We start from the raw sequence: 19010 nt of genomic DNA on the forward strand, positions 1-19010 counted from the left end.
GAGCTGAAGTTTACTGAATCCTTTTCAACTGGCTTCCTGTGGGGTAACAGATATTAATCCAGCTAGAGAGTAATAGCCAATTAATTAAATATAAATTCTCTAAAGTGAGGAACACAGAGTCAGGAATCTGTATTATGTTTCCTAATGCATCTTAATACCTATCACATGTTTCTGGATGCATAATTTACTTATGTGTGTTCTAATTATGTGAGACAAAAATATGCTATCATATCTTCAGATTTTAACAGCAATTAAAAATAAACCAGGACTCTTCCTTTAGCTGACAACTTTTAAAACAATATTGAATATGTGTTACTTGAATCTGTGCTGCAGATATGATATATGCCTTCTATTAAGTACGCACTTATATAAATGAGAAAAAAGAAACTCCCTGACACAAGATGTCTTGTTATGGTCAATAAACAAAAAATAGCAAATGTTTGGATGTGCTCAAAGGAGACAAATTGAAAGTCAAATATGCAGTTTCAGTGTCGTGAAGAATATAAGGTAATCTAATAAATTGTTATTAAAAAAATCTAAAGTTTGGCAAACATATAAAAAAAATTTAATGCACTATTTCAAGAATGGAATATTCAATAAAGCCAACTAACTGAAAAGATTTAACCTATGAAGTGTATAGATACTAGATTTATATAAGAATGTTCATTAGGAATGTTCCTGATCTTAAGCAATTAACTGGAATAAGCATGGTACTTTGGATTTTTTGACTGAAGCCAATTAGCACTTAAGAGCAAATATCTAAACTCCTTCGGGAAGAAGATGTCAGACATCCTTATAGGTACAAATAATCATATTTATCCTTGATGCAACTTCCCTGCAGTAAGCACAACGGCACCACTGATAAATTTGGCACTTGATCTTCTCTGGACAGGCTCTACAGCTGTAGAGTCTTCCCAGAGAAAGAATAATACCTGACAACCTGTTTGTTTGCTTGTTTTCCTGGCAAATTTGCAGACAGTGAAAGTACAGGGGAATGACATCTCCCACAAGCTGCAGATTTCAAAAGTGAGGAAAAAGGATGAAGGCTTGTATGAGTGCAGGGTGACCGATGCCAACTATGGAGACCTTCAGGAATACAAGGCACAGGCATTTCTCAAAGTCAACGCTAACAGTCACTCTCGGCGAATGCAAGCCTTTGAGGCATCTCCAATGTGGTTGCAAGACATGAAACCTCGCAAAAACATCTCAGCAGCTGTTCCAAGTAGCATCCATAACTCTGCCAATCAACGTGTGCGTGCCACCTCCAGCCCTGAAGCAGCAGCCAAAATCCTCAAACAAAGTCCACAATCAGGTATGGTAAAGCATTTTGGGCTTTCATTTGATTGTTTACCAGTATGTAAAAGGAAGCTAACTCAACAAGGTAACCAGGAATTCTGACTAGGAAGAGTGTGGTGCTCATTTATTCCTCCTTCCTTCTGGCTCTATCCCTCTTGCTGTCTCCTTACAACCTCAAAGCTGAAGAATAATTTTCTGAGCAGAAGAAACCAAAAGCCTTAAATTCCTATGCGTGGATTTTATCTCTACTGGTTTTATCCACCTAAAGTTAGCTCTCTAATCAAAGCTTAGCTTTCCCTGTAGTGAGTGGAGAGAGAGAGAGGGGCATGTGAGTGAATGACTCATCTCATTTTAAGATGGCTGTGCATGATAAATTAAATAAAACACCCATCCAGAAGTGTTTCTTCCTATGTTAATTTATACCAGTCACCTAACTTTTATATCTCTAACATTTGGTGAAATTAATATACTTGTAGTATCAATCCTAATTTCATAATGAAGCAGAATTGTAAATCTAAGAAGATTTTACATAAACCAGATCATTTTTCAGTTCTGTAGGTTTTAGAAAGATGGTGGACTTGTTAGAGAATATGGGTTTGTCATCTTCAGCAGGTTGACCATTAGCCTTGAATCAAGCGTTAAAATACCAATGTCTCAATTGTCTGTTGCACAGAAATTAACATATTACACATTTTTGTATAGCACTGTATAAATGACTTATAAGCAATGTAAGACTGCATTTTCTACACTGACACAATAAATTTCACAGTTATGCAAAGGGACATGAATATACAAGAGATGCAACTGCTAACCGCTGTATGATGGCAACGGGGAGATGGACAGGATAAAAAATTGATACATGTTGTAAATTATCAAAAAAACCTCTGGAAAACAAACTGTTCAAGTTTAAGGGTTTCTGGGATAATTCCTTTTACACTGAGGGCCCAGTGTAAGGCAGGAGATCACAACCTACCTTAAAATATATAATGGAAACCAACTTAGCTTGCTCTGATGCATCCGTTTTCTACTAGCAAATGCCATGTCATCAAAACCTAAACTAGGAATGCAACAAATTTCATAGCAGAAATATTACAAAATATTTTTTGTCTTATGAGCTTACTATTAGAAAAAATACTTTGATAAAGGATACACATTTCACTTGTAGATTGGAACAATACTATTATTCATATGAAAATAATTACTGCTACTAGAAAAGATGATGCACATACCACTACCACCATGTTACCCCTATATACATTATTCAAAAATTTATTTAGAGGTTAAATTCAGTTCTCTTTATCACTTTATTTTTTAACTCTTCCAAAATTTGTTTGAGCTGTTGGAGGAAAATTTCAATTGATTTAAAATCATCCTTCTGCCATGGCTTTCCTTTCAGACAAATGTGTATACTGTTTATTATCCATTGGACCCATTTATGGCAAGGTAGCAGACTTGTCCATAAAATGAAAACTCTGGTCTCTGTTCAATTTTATGTGAAATTAATTAAAATAGGCACAAGTTTATGAAATGGATAGCAACAGATTACACTGCACTGGGGCCAAAGTAGGCACACAACAGCTAATCCACTTTTAATATATAAATGAATCTATAATATTTTTAATGTCTTTAGTCCCAGCAATGTCTTCCCCAACTATGGAACATTTATTATTTGAGAGCTAGTAGGTGAAGGTCCCTATGAAAAAGAAAACACAGAAAAGCTTCATCTTTTTTTTTTTTTTCTTGAGCAAAGATTACTGCAGATCAAGTGCAGAAAATCCCAATCATAAATAATTTAAAAATTAAACATCTTAAAATATAATTTAGGTTATTAATTCATTTGTTTTATGATAGAGCACAGATTAATGTTGTATTCATAAGAGGTGAAACTCATCTACTGAAGAAACAAACCAGGAATTCCTATTAGACTTAATTTCAAATTAACAGTCACTTGCTATGCAGCAATTACTGGTGATATTTTGATAAACATCAGCTTTACTCTTGAGAACCAAGATTTACTTTTCTTTTTCTTGAAGAAATCTGGGTTTAATTTTCCAGCTATGGTGTGATTTGGATTTTCACTCCATTTTAAACTCACTCTACACCAATAGAAATACTCATGGGAGCACAAGATAGTGGGATTGTTCAGCTCTGTGTAATTTTGAGGAGCAACTTCTGCCAAGGAAGAAGAGACATCAGTTTTAAGACCTTAGAAAAGCCGAAAGGAGGCATAATAGAGAGTAATAGTCTTTCTTTTCAGGATGTTGAATTCAATACAGTCTCATACTTTCAAATAAGAAACTCTTCTTCAACATCATGCCAACTATATATGCATACACAAGACCACTGTGTGATTACATTACATGCAAGCAATTTTTCCGTCCAGTCTAGAACACAGAAACATAGTTGAGTAAAAATCTGTTATTATTAACCAAATGGTTGTATTTGAAAAACAAAGTGGGTGATTGTGATATGTTTGTTCTTGTTAATACATTGACTTCAGCAATGTTTGATATTGTTTGAAGAGAGAAGTACTATTAACCATAGGTAATTGTATCAAATACTCTCTAATATTAGAGAGCTGGTGCATAACTATTTGCAAGCGATAGATTTTACTGCCATGCTCACAGAGTATTACAGAATACATTTGCAGCAAAGGAAAATATGCCACTACAAAATTACTGGGAAATCTGTATTCAGCTATTTCTGAAAAAAACTTCACGAAAATATAAATAAGATTGATTTTGATTATATAGATATTTTGTCCCTAAAAATTATTTTTTAAAGGTAGACAGTACTCTGCTTGACTCCTTCTCTCCTGAAGCATGCTGCAAATTTTAATTTATTTCTTAACAACAGATATTTAAAAAGTAGCTCTAGAAAAGCCATTTATTGTAACTGACATTTTAAAATATCAGCATTTCCCAACTGAACAGATGTTTCTGCCATTCTCCCCTTTTACTCAACAATAAGACTATATCTGATAACTATGATGGGGGCTATATAGCCAGGGCTGACAAATTAATGTGATATGAGGCCCATTCATCATTTTGCACTGCTCTGAAAATTCTATGTGAGTGTAAAAAAAAATATTTGTTATTTTTAGCATAATGGAGATTCAATATTGGAAGAAAGCACAAAAGAGAATATCTCCCACAGTCTTCAGAAAATATTCTGAGAAGTACTAAACATCTGCCTCAAAGTCAAAAAATGTCAAGAAAGCAAAAGTCAAAGCTAAAACAGCTTGACCCTTTCATTTCATATTCAGCTGTGATGGCTGCAGCAAATGAAATAAGCCATCACAGTTTAACAGGAATCTGAGTAATCTGACAGGCTAATCTGCATATATCCAGAAAATGTCCTATGCAGGGGTAGTGACAGACTTTTTTTTCTGCATAATTCATAACAATGTATCTTAGCCCAAAGGTAAAAGTACAGAGTTATCACAGGGTCTTATAACTCTAAGCAATGTTGCAATTAACTGAGGTCCAAGAGCTGTAATGAATTCAAGTAAAAGGAAACTAAATAATCTATAGGCTGCAACAAATCCTGCTGTTTCATGGTTACGCATCCAGACAAACTGTTACCTGCATTCAAGACACTCAACATTTATAGCAACACAAAGAGCTGCAGAATTTGATGTGCTGAGAATGTGTATATCCCCCAAACTCTTCCTGTTCTTCCAATGCTTTGTTAAAGCACTCAAAACCATTAGTTGCTTTACAGACTCAAGATCAGGCTCAGAGAACTCAAGAGGGAATAGACTCAAAGGAAGAAGTGCCGTCAGGTCCATTTTCTGACGGCTTACATAACAGACTCTACAAATTTCTAGCAACCTTTTGTTCTTTTCTAAAGTAACAAATTCAACTATTGACCTAACTGCATGCCAAAATTTTTCCTGTGATGATGGTAGAGTTGCAGTGTGTGACTTGAAAAGGAGAACAAAGGTGGTCCTTACCTAAGGCAGAATGACCTGGATTCACACATCATAAATCACAATGAGAAACTGATCATGAGGTGTGCGTGCAAAAGAAGAGGAAGAAAACATATTTCTTTCAGTCTGTTGATACTGATAAACAGAAAACATGCCTTCCAATCTCCATTTTTACCTACAGAACTCAGGAATTTTTTATTAACAACCTGTTATAAGCCCACATTTTATGTCCAATCCAGAATCTTCTGACATATAAACCAACTTCTGTGTTGTTCTTTTTTTTCTTCTATGTTCCATCTCCTCTTAAAGTGAAAGGGCAAAAAATCTGCTCTAGCTTCCACCAAGGCAATTGCCTACATTGCTGCTTTCTGCACTAAGTGAAAGACTGGCTTTTGAGGCTGCTCTCTCAGAAACCGTGAATTTCTGTAAGGCTGGAAGGCATCAGCCATCACTGCGATTGCTGCACAGCAAAAAGTCACATCTCTGTTCCTTAAGACTACATTAAAGCAAAAACCAAATGAGAGTTTTGCTCTTCTTGTTCTGAACATCATTTAGCAGTTCTCAGGCATTCTTGCAAAAAGATGATGCAAAGACTATCCCATTTTACACCTGCATACTCCACAATCTCTATTTTTACTTGGAATGTACGCTTTCGTTGTGTCTTCCTGCAACAAAGCCACCCCACTTCTTTAGCTTCTCTGAAGTAATGGAATAAATTCTTATGATGTTAGTGGATGTAGTCCTATTAGTCAGTTGTTGCCCTTGAAATTGCAAGCATCTTCTAAGAAGTGATACTCTGTTCCAAATAACTACACCAACAAAGCAAGATCTTAACAGCAGCTAAAAACATTTTTTTTAGGTCAGGATTTCCAATGCAGACTGCCTTTTAAAAACCATGTACCTTTATTTCTTATATGTGCATACTTACTGACAGAATCAAATGCATTCAAGACTTACTGATAGAAGCAAATGTATACAAGTATTTAAACTCCTATTCCCTGTCGAACTGAATCCAATAACAAATATTTTTAGTGGATCTGCAGTTCTAACTCCTGTCAGAAGCTAAAAGCAGAACCCATATATCCTACAAAATGGTATCTACTTTTTGTAACCATCTCTCACTGCCACTGATAGTACACCACTGTCACCTTTCCATTTGTTTCTATCCCTTTTACAAAAACACAAATTCAAGAATGAAGAAGAGAAAATACTCATGAACCAGTATGTGTTCACTTTTGTTGTTCTATGACATTTAGCAGTTTTTCATGCCATGTCCATGTCAGACTGAGTACTGGGTATGCTGTTTTTCAAACATATCCTCTCTGAAATCTGAGACGATATTTTCATCCTTAGTTATATCCATAGTTAAGCGCTAATACTGAATCATAGAAGAAAATCATGGTCTTCTCAGATTTGTTGAGATAATCATGGATTCTGTCCTTAAATGTGTATATCCACTGTAGCATATTACTGTCAAAGTGATGGTGTTTGGAAAGAAATGTTCAATAACCTTAGCTAATCAAAAGCAGGTGTAATAGGGATTTTGAGAAAGCAGGTAATGGCAAATTAGAATGTTTTTACTACAGGAAAGAGGACTCTATGGCAGATTTCCATTTTCATTATTCAGACATAGACCGAACTACTGCTGAGAAGTTACTTTTTCAGATACTTTACAGGTTATATGCATGAAAACATGGGAAAACTGTCTTTGGATGCTGCAGTACATATTTGAGTCCTATAAAGCTAGGCCAGAAAGAGTGAGGACAGACAGAGCAGGAACTAAAGTTTAAGAAACTCATTTTGCCCTTTCTCCCTATACATTGTTTATCTACACACATGCATACTGAGACCTTTTCTGGTCTTTTAGTTAACCTTACCAGTATATTTTACTGTCCATCTGCCATTGCTATGTATGCACTTAATCTCATCTCATCCTTTCTTTTAGCTATTTAAAAACGAACCTTTCAGACTCACTTCACCTTTAGAACATAATTCGTATATAAAGATCTGGTAGGGGACCCCACAAGAATTCCTTGAATAGCAGAATCACGGCCATTCTGTTCTACATGCCTGATGCAGCTTTCTTTGTTAATTAACCACCAGAAAGACTGCAGATGAGCTACACAGTTAGTAAAGAAGGAGAAGAAAATAAAGGAAGAAAAGCACAACATGGGATAAAAAAGCTGTTTATGAGTCGTCAGCGCGTTCACGTTGCTTTTCATTGCTACACAATCAGGCAGCTTTCACTGGGTCATCAGAGATTGCAGCGGATGTGACAGGCCTGCCAATGGGATTTCCTTGCTTCAGAACAAAATCCATTTTTTACTTGATACATATACAGCAAAGCAGAGGACATTTTTGTTTGTTTCAGATGAGAAAGTTTCTTGTCTATGATGCCTTACTTTATTAGGAAAATCCTTTGCATCACCTAACATTAAAAAGAATGGGTAGAATTATCTGCTGGTCAGAATGGATTCAACTGTGCTGAAGCCAAAAGAATGGCATTCAGCAAAAAATTTGGTTCAAACATGAAGATGAATTCTCTTCTACTTATAAAGTGAGAGTGAATTATAAGAAGAATCCAAGCTTTACCCAGCCTGTACCTCCTAAAGGAGTTTAGGACAGTGAAACTGTCTGGAAGCAGAAAGAAGGGAAGGAAAATATCTGAAAACTTCTATCTTCAGCTCATTGAGATTCAGGGGAAGGGGTCATTCTTGTTGTTGGGTTTTGTTTCTTCATGTTTTTTTCATTAACTTTGATGATTTTTTTTCTAGTGTTTATATTTTAAACCTTAGACTGGACTAGCTATTAAGCTCAACACTATTAATGTTTTCTTATTCTCTGGGATTTTCCACTTGATTAAATAATTCATGAGCTTCAAAGTTATTCCAGACACATAACCTTCTTTAGAGCTACAGTAATAATCAATTAATCCTACTTTCCTGATGATAAAGCCGGATGTCATTTGAAGAGCAGCTGATGATCTCTCCTCTGGTCTTGTGAAGAGAAGAGTCTGCCCCAAACCTTTCATTTTACCTTATCATAAGGAAGTTGCCATCCTACTTTTTGGCAGTTCAACTTGCTATTTTATCTGTGTGTTGGTGTTCCATTTGGATCAGCCTCACTAAACTTTGCTCCCCCACCTACTGACAAACGCTACTGTCTTGGAACAAAGATGCCTAATGTTTTGAGAAGACTAAAACTGTGAAAGTTAACTGCCACAGCCAGCATTCCCAGTGCTTTGTGCATAGGATCTGTGTGTTCATCAACAGCAACAAAAATACCAATAACTAGCCTGGATGATATTCTGCTGCCAGTCCTGTTTCTACTACTGTTACTCCCTTAGCTGCTGCTCTTTCCTGTGACAGTGATGGAGGCTCTTGGTCACCAATTCACAGCCATAGGACTCTAATGACTATAGAAGTGACTTCTACGTGACTATAGAAAATGTTGCACATTTCTATAGTTGCACATATATTTAACAAATAGTTGCACAGTTCATTCTGTGCAACTGAAAAACGAGTTTAAAGGGCAAGAAGTTTTAAGAAGGAGCAATAGTAAATCAATTACAAAGCCTAGCAGGAGGTCTCTTAGAGAGCTAAACATTCAGATGGTGCAAAGCTCTTTAGTAGAATAATACCCTTTGAGAATATGGCCACATAGCAGAGTGCCTGTCTGAAAATCTGCCAAAATAACAGGTCAAATACCTATTTTGTATTCAGATGCATTTTCTACATGTATAGAATATGTACTGAGGATCAGTGACCATCTTATACCTGGAAAGTCTTTGAATAAATGAATGATATTTCATGATTATGATTGATCCCACATCTCAGCACAGTAATGAGAAAGGTAAATAAATCTGAACTAAAAGTAGAAAAATTAAAAAAATTAGAATGTGATGGAGATGGAATTAATACAGGATTCATCACAAATCCTTCATTTCATTCTCACAATTGACCATTTTCCAACTAGCACACTGGTTGTAAGGGTGATAATGTATTTTTTGGTTTCTATCACAGTAATAGGAAGGATTAATGCTTTGACTTGTGAACTCGGATTTAGATCTTAAAGTTTAAAATTGTGCCACTCAAAATCTCTCTCTTGCCCCAATGAGAATTTGTTGCCCCAAACATGACAGCAGAAGGAAATAGGTGCCAGCTCCTCAGTTATCTCAGTTCACAGTGATCGATGAGCATTAAATGCTCTATAACAGCTGATAAACTGAAACATTCAGCTGTTTAATTGAGACAGATTAAGAGTTGTCATGGGGTTTGCTTGTGTCATTCCTACTACTGGGTGTTTAATTTCCATAAGAGGGGGAGGTAGAGAGATGGGGGCACTATGATCTTAAACTGCTCCAGCTAAAAACCATTAGGAGCTCGTGAGTCATAGCCCTTAGACAGAGGTATGTTCTGTTAGTCAGAGGCATTGTTCTAATCTCTATAACAACTGCATTATCCACCAAGCAAACAAAGGATGAGAAGAATATCCTTGCCTCAAAACACTTACCATCTAGGAATCAGAAGAAAACAGACTCATCCATTCGGATGGGTACAAATAAATGGGAGCTTAGCTGAGTTCCATGAAAATAGCTCTTATATAAATGATATAAATAGAAGGAGATCAAGTTGACTGTATGTCAAACATAAGCCTAAGCAGTGTCAGGTGTGAAAAGTGAGCAAAAGGATTGAATATATCAAGCTGAAATATTTACAAAGAATGATAATTTTCTTTCTGTCTATGTTATAATAACCTTTTTTCTATGTATTTTTCTTGTAATGACAGTGCTGTTGAAGATGATAGAGTAATATTAAGTATCATCCCACTTAAGATTTCTTTTCTGATAGATGAAAGGATGAACAAGATGTAAAAAGCAGAGGAGGAAAAAGATTAATTAAATTCTATTTTTCTACAAATAAAAATTTTGTTGCAACTTTATGATATCTTTCAGAAATGGCTCTCAATAGTTTAGTTGCAATGTAGCATACATTGTGTCTGAACAATTTGTGCTGGAGCCACGTTTACTTACAGCAGCAGAAGCCAGTTACTAACAAAAGAAATAACTTGATCATTTTTGTTTACCTAAGTTCCCGCCTTCATTCAAGATGGGCTATAACTATATAAAAGTAAATGGATGGCGATGGATTACCACAGGGCAGTCACAGAAAAAATGCATTCGATTTGGAATCAGCCATTTCATATGGGTAAATAGAAATGCAGTGGTTTATATATATATTTTTTCGTCATGCATTTAAAACAGTCTAAGATATTTTACTTCCATGGTTTCCAGGGATAGTATGAATGAGAAAGGTGCCCAGTGTTGATAAGAGCAGTCATAAAACATTCTGCCAGTGGTTTTCAAACAATACCAATTACCCTATTTAGAGCCTGCCTTTGCTTGAGTTTGTCCCCCTCTCTTTCAGCTTTTAACTGTTGCAATGGGCACTGAATATTGGACTGCCTTTCACACTAGTTTTATTTTAACTAACACTAGAGTTTCACATATGCAAACATCTCTCTTAACAACATTTTTCCCAAAAAGTACTCTCTCTCTGAAATAGAAACAATTGAAGTCAATGCATTACTACTTATGTGAGGAGATATCCAGCATAAAGAAAGAAAACAAACAAACAAACACTCCACCACAACAAAACAGCAAACCCTCAAAAAACAACAAACAAACAAACAAACAAAACCCCCCCAAAAAACCAAACAACAAAACCAAAAACAAAACTCCAAAACAAACCCTCCAAAACTTCTAAAATTTGCAGGCTGAAACTCCTTGAAAAAAGGAAGACGATAATTAGGTTATCTGCTACAAATGGCTGACGCCTGAACACATATGGCTGAGAGCCCCAGGTGCGCAGAATGTCATTCCTGTAAGAAAAGGAAGTCAGTCAGTGAAGTTTGAGTATCAGCACAAAAAAGCTTCCATCATATAATAAATATATAGTGATGGTAGTAGTCATAGTTGTACAACCACTAAACAATTCAGAAACATCAAGATCCCACTATAACCTTGGCTGAACCCATGAAATTTGAGGCAGCTAATAATCAAAAATGTTTTAAGCTGCTAGAAGGAGGAATATGGTTCTGGGTATATCTAAAGCTGAAAGTTTTTGACCCTGACATACTGTACCCCACATATCAACTCCAGAGAGAATTCGTCTACACTTCATTTCACCAAATGGGTATCTAAATCACTGTTATTTTACTATTCTAAACTTATTTATGCGAGTACCACATGACAATGTCAGGGAATTTAAAATTTCAGATGCTGAATTTTTGATGGAATAATCTGTTCAGAGAGCTAGACTCATTTTCAGACAAAACAGCCAAAATAATTTTCCAGGAAACATAAGCATTTGAACAAAATTCAGGATCATTGCTACAGAAATGAATAACACTCATGAATTCAATGCAAAACTGTCAAAACATCCTAATTATGCTAGTATGTAAAATACGATTTAGTCCTGAACTACTTATTGACACAGTTTAAAGAAAGCTACATATTAAAACAGAAGGAAATTCACTGGTGATGATAGAATTTGTGAATAACATGATAAAGGACATAGAGATCAAGAATTATCATAGAATCACAGAACAGTTTGGGTCGGAAGGGACCTTAAAGATCACCTAGTTCCAACCCTCTGCCATGGGCAGGGACACCTTCCACTAGACCAGGTTGCTCAAAGCCTCATCCAGCCTGACCTTGAACACTTCCAGGGATGGGGTATCCACAGCTTCTCTGGGCAACCTGTTTCAGTGTCTCACCACCCTCTCAGTGAAGATTTTTTTTTTCCTAATATACAGTTTAAATCAACCCTCTTTCAATTTAAACCTGTTACCCCTTGTCCTGTCGCTATGGGCCCCCATGTAAAAACTATGATTGATTAAAAAGTTATGATGCAAAAAAGACCCCCATCAGCTTTCTTGTAGGCCACCTTCAGGTACTGAATTAGACTAGATATGGACTAAGCCAACTACACTATCCAGTTCATCTTCCTGAAAAACTGATCAAACTCAACAATATTTTTGACTATTTTCGTCAGAACACTATGAAAAACTACAGATGTTGATGCAATTCCCATTTCAGTTATGTATTTAGGGATCTCATCCCTTCTGCCTGCCTGTTCAAGGTAAAAGTATGGCAGGTTCAAATCATTTCATGATCTCATTTTCATCTTTGAGAATGACATTAAAGATCAATTTAGCTTCTTCATAGTGCATAATGGCCGAATTAGGAAGCCTGGTTTTGGTCAAGGGGTTAAAGAATGAAATATGAACACGAGCATTCTTTGAAGGGTTAAAAAGAAAACCATGAGTCTCAGATATGTTGCAGAGGAAGAACAAGTTTTAAATGTTTCCCCAGATGTGGGTTGATGTAAGGGATGATGCAGAAAGTGTCCTGAATGTAAAATCCCATGTTTGTTCACACAAGTGTACCCATAATTCTACTTCTGTCCATTTTGGCACTGTGAAATCACACAACTCATTTGAAGTTCTACTCATCTTTCTTTCTCCCTTTATACTGCTATCTATTGTCTTTTTATAGATTTACTATAGCTGTTTTAGATCACTGCCTAAAGCCAAGTAACATTTTACTACGATACCTATATTTGAACTCTCCTCAGGTTTTTCCTCTCCCAAATATTTCCACCTCAAGTTTGCATTAGAACGTGGGTTTTGGTGTAGATGTAGCCTAGAAAGAACTCCAGGAGTTATTGTGGCACAAACCTCTGGCAGAGTTCTTTCCCCTACTCAGGGTTGGAAAGTTGTCACTTTCTTTTGTCCCATGACAGGACTGAACACCTCTGGTCGCCTGGGCACCTTACTTAATGAAAGTTAGGGAATAAACATCCATCCAGGATGGATGCCTCTTCCTGACTTCTCGGTGTCACTGTCAGAAAAGGTACACATAGCAGATGAACAGAGCTACACACTGAATGGAAATTAGAGTTCATGGAAGTTCAATACATAGCCTATTCTAAATTTCCATCAATTTGGAAGCAGGAGTTTTCTTCCAAAATGCAAATAAAAAATAAACCTAATCAGAAATTCTGAACTTGTCTTCTGGTATGTAAGATGAATTTATTTGACCTGTGTGCTATGTTTGCTCAAGGCAGTGATGAGCAATTCACACTATTTTGGGATGACTACTGTACAACCAATGGAGAAAGATGGATTGGCAGCCTAAGCAAAACTGTCTACATTAGGAGGCTTGAAGATGATACTTATTGCTAATCTTTTGTCATTCAGCTCTCCAAAATGAAACACAGGTGATTGAACCTTAAAATACATGAGAACTAATTTCCCTGAGGAAGGAAAGGGGAAACTTAAATTTGTAGAAGGGAAATTTTCTTCCTCAACATGATTATATATTCCAGCAGTAGAGGAGAGCCATAGGTAGCTTATTTCTCCAGTTCAGAGAAATAAAAAAGGGAGCAATTTGTAGGCCAGAGTGGAAGAACCTATTTATTTTAAATCTTTGAGAGACAAACTCAAATAAAATTTCAAATAAAATCAACCAAAATTAGTTTCACCTATCTTTATGGATGTAAAACTGCAAATGTCTTCCAGTAAATCTTATGATTCATTAATTTCCACACTAAAATTAAGGCAGGTACTTCATGCACTTTTACTTACTTTACATGTTTATCAGGCAAGATTATGATTTCATGTGATCTCAGCTTGGACTTATAAGAATGCTATTTCAAATCTAACACTATAAGGTACAGCTGAGTGTTGCAAACCAGACACTTAAAATGGAAAATATGAGTAAAATCCCTGAAAAATTAAACCACCATGGTTTTCACACCTCTGTGATTTCAGAAACCGGTAGTACAACAAAATCCACTGCTATTCAGCACAAGCAAAAAAGGTCCTCACCTCCTGCTTCTCCATATATATTCAGGGATAGTTTGGCATTGTGTAATATACAGAGAATATAGGATGGACTTTTGTGTGACTGGCTGTATTTCTCCTGTACTGGTGAGCATAAAAACAAGATTCTACTTAGGCACTAATCTTCCTTCATGATAAGTGGCTCACTAATTAAAGGACAATCAAGGACACCCTCACTAAATGTGTATGCTTAGTAAGATATTAAAACAGTGTTGAATTCACAGATTCATTCTGCTATTTATATGACAATACACTACTCATTATAAACAAAACTGTAAGAATTTAATTTTCAGAGGCTCTGATGGGTATTGAGGATCAGAGTGCAGGAGACTATTGCATCTCAGAGACCTTAGCAAGCACAAGAAATGCCAAAACCACTAAATTTCAACACTCTCGTAGATGAAAACTACTTGAGACCCAGGTGGTTAACCGTGTAAAGTTCTTTTACAAATAGGGGATTCTAAAACTGTGGGGCCTGAGGCAGTTGCTTAGTTTACAAATCAGTGTTTTGTCCAGTTGTGAAAAATAAATGACCATTCTGCCTGAGTCCTAAAATCTCATTTAATTTTACACAAATTTTGTCTGATCAATATCTTAGTGAAAGCAAGGGATTATAGTCATTCAGGCATGCAATGAGTAAGTATTTTTTTGATCATTTAGGGTTTACTAACAATTTATAACTTATGCTAGTTTTATTTTATATTTAGATGCTCTAAAATGAATCTCATTAGCAGAATAAAATTGATGTATAGCTATTTGGTGCATACATTATGAGCCATGAAATATGGTTCAACATTTCTGACAGAGATTATGTTATTATTTTAAACACTATGATCACAATTATGTATCACTGTGGCGTTTTTTCTGGTTTTCTGGCATTTGAGTAAACCACATATTTGAATAAATCATGGTTTCAAAGAATTTAATGGGATGAACTACTCTCATGCTGCTGCACAGAAGCTTATCTCATGATCACATGCCTGTGGCAATACAGCATTTGTTTACAGGCGAAGGCTAAGTATTTCATGGGCATTTGCTCTTTTGGATGTATGTCAGTGTCAGGAAACAGAAAACAACACATGGGTATTTGCATCTCACAGCAAGAATTTAACCAGATCCCAGTGGATGATAGGTCAAAACATGACAATCCCTGACCTACACATCAAGTAGAGTTTAACTAATAATGTAGAAATAATATATACACATATGCAACCATTCTTGTTCCAAGTTACTGTCTTTGAGGGAAAAAGAATTGTAGTCCAGCTTTGCTCAGTGTTCTTGACCTGCAATAAAACTTCTTTTAGCTCTCATTGTGTTAATTGGAAAATAATGTTAGAAATGGAAGGGAAATGAGTAATTGATTTAGCAAATCAACAGCCAGATCAACACGTTTATACTTATATTACTGTGCTTACAGTTTCTGTGATACTATTTAAGTCCTGTTGAGATTAGTACACTAAAAATACATCTGCATGAAAACTTTGAATTTGGATACTCTGTATTTCTGAGACATTTGGATTCTGATCTGTACTTTGATTTTAGTCTAAGAGCAGTGGAATTCAATCTCTGATTTAAACACGCTATGTCTTTTAGATTTGCAGTCAAAATGGAAATTTCTGTTTGCTTATCTTTTATCAAGATAAAAATCAAAATAATAGAATATAAACAATTATGACAGAATAGAAAAAGGAATAAAATCTAAAAAGGCTTCTTTCAGGTTTGCTATGTTATTATTCTATATTCGCAGCTTTCACCCTTCCAAAATCCAAAGAAATACTTGAATTAATGAGAGAACAAACACAGTTCTTTTACACAACTCCAGAAAAAAAACCAACCAACCAAAAAAAAAAAAAAAACCCACACAAAAAAAACCCTGTGTATATTTAAACTCTATATAAGTTTCATAATGAATCACTGAAAAGATGAGTGCCCCTGAAGTCATATATGTCACTATATATTGCATGTAAATTTTATTGGGGACTATATATTACTGAGGAAGTATCACTTTGGATTAGATAGCATTTTGGGAACTATTAAGCCAGTAAATACAGATGTGAGATAATATTAGGCTATACTAACCTGTCCCTGAAACCATGCAGAGGTCACTGTTTATGTCAGTGACTTCCAGTAATCCTAACAGCCCCTTTCTTCACCTAGGAGCAGAAATTGGTTTATTTGTATTTTCTTTAAAATTTTTCTTATGTGTTAACTATTGCTTTATCTTGTACTTACTGCATGTACTCCAACCTAAAACTCTGAAAAGCTAAAAAACCCAAAACTTTTCATTTACGGAAGAATATGCATGTAGATCGTGTGGTATGATTCGGAGGGAGGTTGTAATTTATACAAAGACTGAAAATTATAAATTAAATGTTTATCATGTATATGCAATATATGACCCTAATTTAGAGATTGTCATAATGAAAAAACAAAGCAAAATGCAAAGAATTCTTTGCCTGTAAATATTATGGTGCTGCTTTTCCTACTGTAAAATAGTTTAAATCAAACCTATTTTATGTCATACTGTTTCTCTTTCACACATCACAACTTCCAAATTCTCAAATTATAAAACCATTAATCGTTAAAATGCTCTTTTAAAAAATATCCATGAGACTTCTGAGTATTTATCCTTATTTGCATTCTACATATTTTGTGCAGCAGAAATATATCTCCAAAGACCTCTTTAGAATTGTCTTGAGCAGTATATTTCTCTAGTTCAACCAAAATGATATTTAAATGGAATAAAATGAATGAAAATAATTTAATATTTTATTCTATGATTGGACTTGATAATCTTGAATGTCTTTTCCAACCTAATTGTTTCTGTGATTCTATGAGTCTATCATTCTATGAATGATCTAACACTAACAAAGGTTCTAACTAAGTTCTGCTAACCTAATTATGGAAAGAAATTACTTTATAAAAGTATGTTTTAAAAAAAAGAGAGAGAACAAAGCCATGCTGCAATAAAACTAAAACCAGAAATTGAACTTGATCATTGGGCACAAGCCTGTAAATGCTATCTGTATGAGAACAATCCACAGGAAGAAGTTACAGTGAATTTCCTTGTGTGTTTGCTTGTTACTAAGACAAAACAAGTGTTCTAAGAGGCCCAAGAAAGTGCTGCAGCGGATTACAGCTCGGCTAACATTTATAAGATGGGCAAGAGAAAAGTAGGCTTCCCACTCCTGTCTATATTCACCAGGAATTAAGCTTAGCATTCCCTTGGACATCTTTTAAAATCTTAGTAATGTCTTTGAGACATGTTTCCATTTAAAAGATAATATTCATCAGTTCACACATAGATAACAGAAATACCCCTGTTACTTAGAAGCTCTTGTGTATGTGACAGCATTCTGAGTCTGACAACTACTATATATGTAACATCTCACACCATGTATTTTAAAAAGGAAGCAGGTTGCAGAGATCTGGGGTTTAGTTTAACCCCCATTTTTAAAGGGAAAAAACTACTGAAGGCAAGAACAGAAATACTTCTTGGTACGCTAATGAAAATAGTTAGCAGATATAGAGAAATGTTTCACAGATAAATATCTGAAAACTTCAAAAATTGAGAATTTGCCTTGAGTTCTTGCTTTTCTTGTGTACATTCTTGATGACAAGTTAAATCTGCTTTTGGGGGATGCAATAATTCAGCATTCAGTTTAATATTAAATTCTTTACAACAATAGCTTATACATGATTAATAGATTTTTTAAAAATATAACCAGTTATTAAAAGTCCAATGTTATTGTGGACTGCTTATGCACCATTATTACTTTGTTATAGAATTGATGCCTGTAACCATAATAATCATCCTTGTTAAATATTCAACACAGCTACAGAATCTATTAATCATGCATTAACCTGTTATAACTGAAACTTTTATTTATAGTGTAACCAAAACAATTTTATGTTTTTCACCTCAAGTAATATGTCACTAATTCTGAGTGTAATTCTTTATGATATAGGAAGTTATAAAGCACTGAGACTTGGTATGTAAGACATCAAAATACTCATGTCCTTGGTGTGTGAACCAAGTTCTGAATGTTTTCACTCCTATAACGTACTTAAAATATAACATCATGTTTTCAGAAATAATGATATGTACTGTGGTTTTCATAGCTTTCTAAAAAGAAAAACATTCTCACAAATAAATAGTTCAAATATTTTAGCATTGTTTCCCCCTTTGTAAATAGCACAGCCATTTGACAGTATATCTCCTCTGTTTTACAAGAAAACACTCTGTAGCCCCTAGACAATTTTTGTTAGCAGCCAATGATGTGATGCTCGAAATGATTTTGTAAAGAACTCTGTGAGGTGGAAGGTGTTTGGGTCTATTTCTCTTGGTATATGGTTTCACTGGTAAATGTTGTTTAAAAAGACAAACAAAAGCAAAGCAAAACAAAACAAAACAAAACCAAACTCTCTGGGACTGAAATACTTTGTATGTGTTGTTATTTGCAGTGCATGCCAAGACATTCATGGGCACCAGAGCCAACCTGGCGAGCTAATTAAATATATAAATGTATATGTTTAAAACAGCCTTATAAGGAGCATTGGAAATCTGCAAGATGAGCGAATATCTTATAACTTCTTCCGCAGGTGCGAGGATAGCTACAAGCCATGGACTTTCTGTCCTGCTTCTTGTTTGTGGCTTTGTGAAGGGTGCTTTGCTTTAATCTAAAAGTGCTGACTTTTTCCAATATCACTTTCTCTTCTTAAAGCAAAGAGCAAATCGCCTGTAAAATCCACGGAGCGGACAGCAAAGTTGACCCTAACCTCCAACCACCACTCTGCACCCAATGTACTCTAAATCTCTACACAAGGAGCACCTTCTTCAGGAAGTACAAAAAAAATACTAAATAATAAATATAAT

The 19010-nt window shown here is 35.3% G+C and overlaps 1 protein-coding gene across 1 annotated transcript; it reads left to right on the forward strand.

The window, feature by feature from the left end:
* Nucleotides 1-975: 975 nt before the first annotated feature.
* VSTM2A (V-set and transmembrane domain containing 2A) lies at nucleotides 976-19010 on the forward strand (the record flags this gene model as incomplete). The annotated part of the gene is made up of 2 exons (XM_010146711.1): nucleotides 976-1312; nucleotides 18737-19010. Coding segments are annotated over 2 exons (414 nt in total), but the record flags the coding sequence as incomplete, so codon positions are not given.

Source organism: Eurypyga helias, unplaced genomic scaffold, assembly GCF_000690775.1.
Source record: "Eurypyga helias isolate BGI_N326 unplaced genomic scaffold, ASM69077v1 scaffold12282, whole genome shotgun sequence".
NCBI lineage: Eukaryota > Metazoa > Chordata > Aves > Eurypygiformes > Eurypygidae > Eurypyga > Eurypyga helias.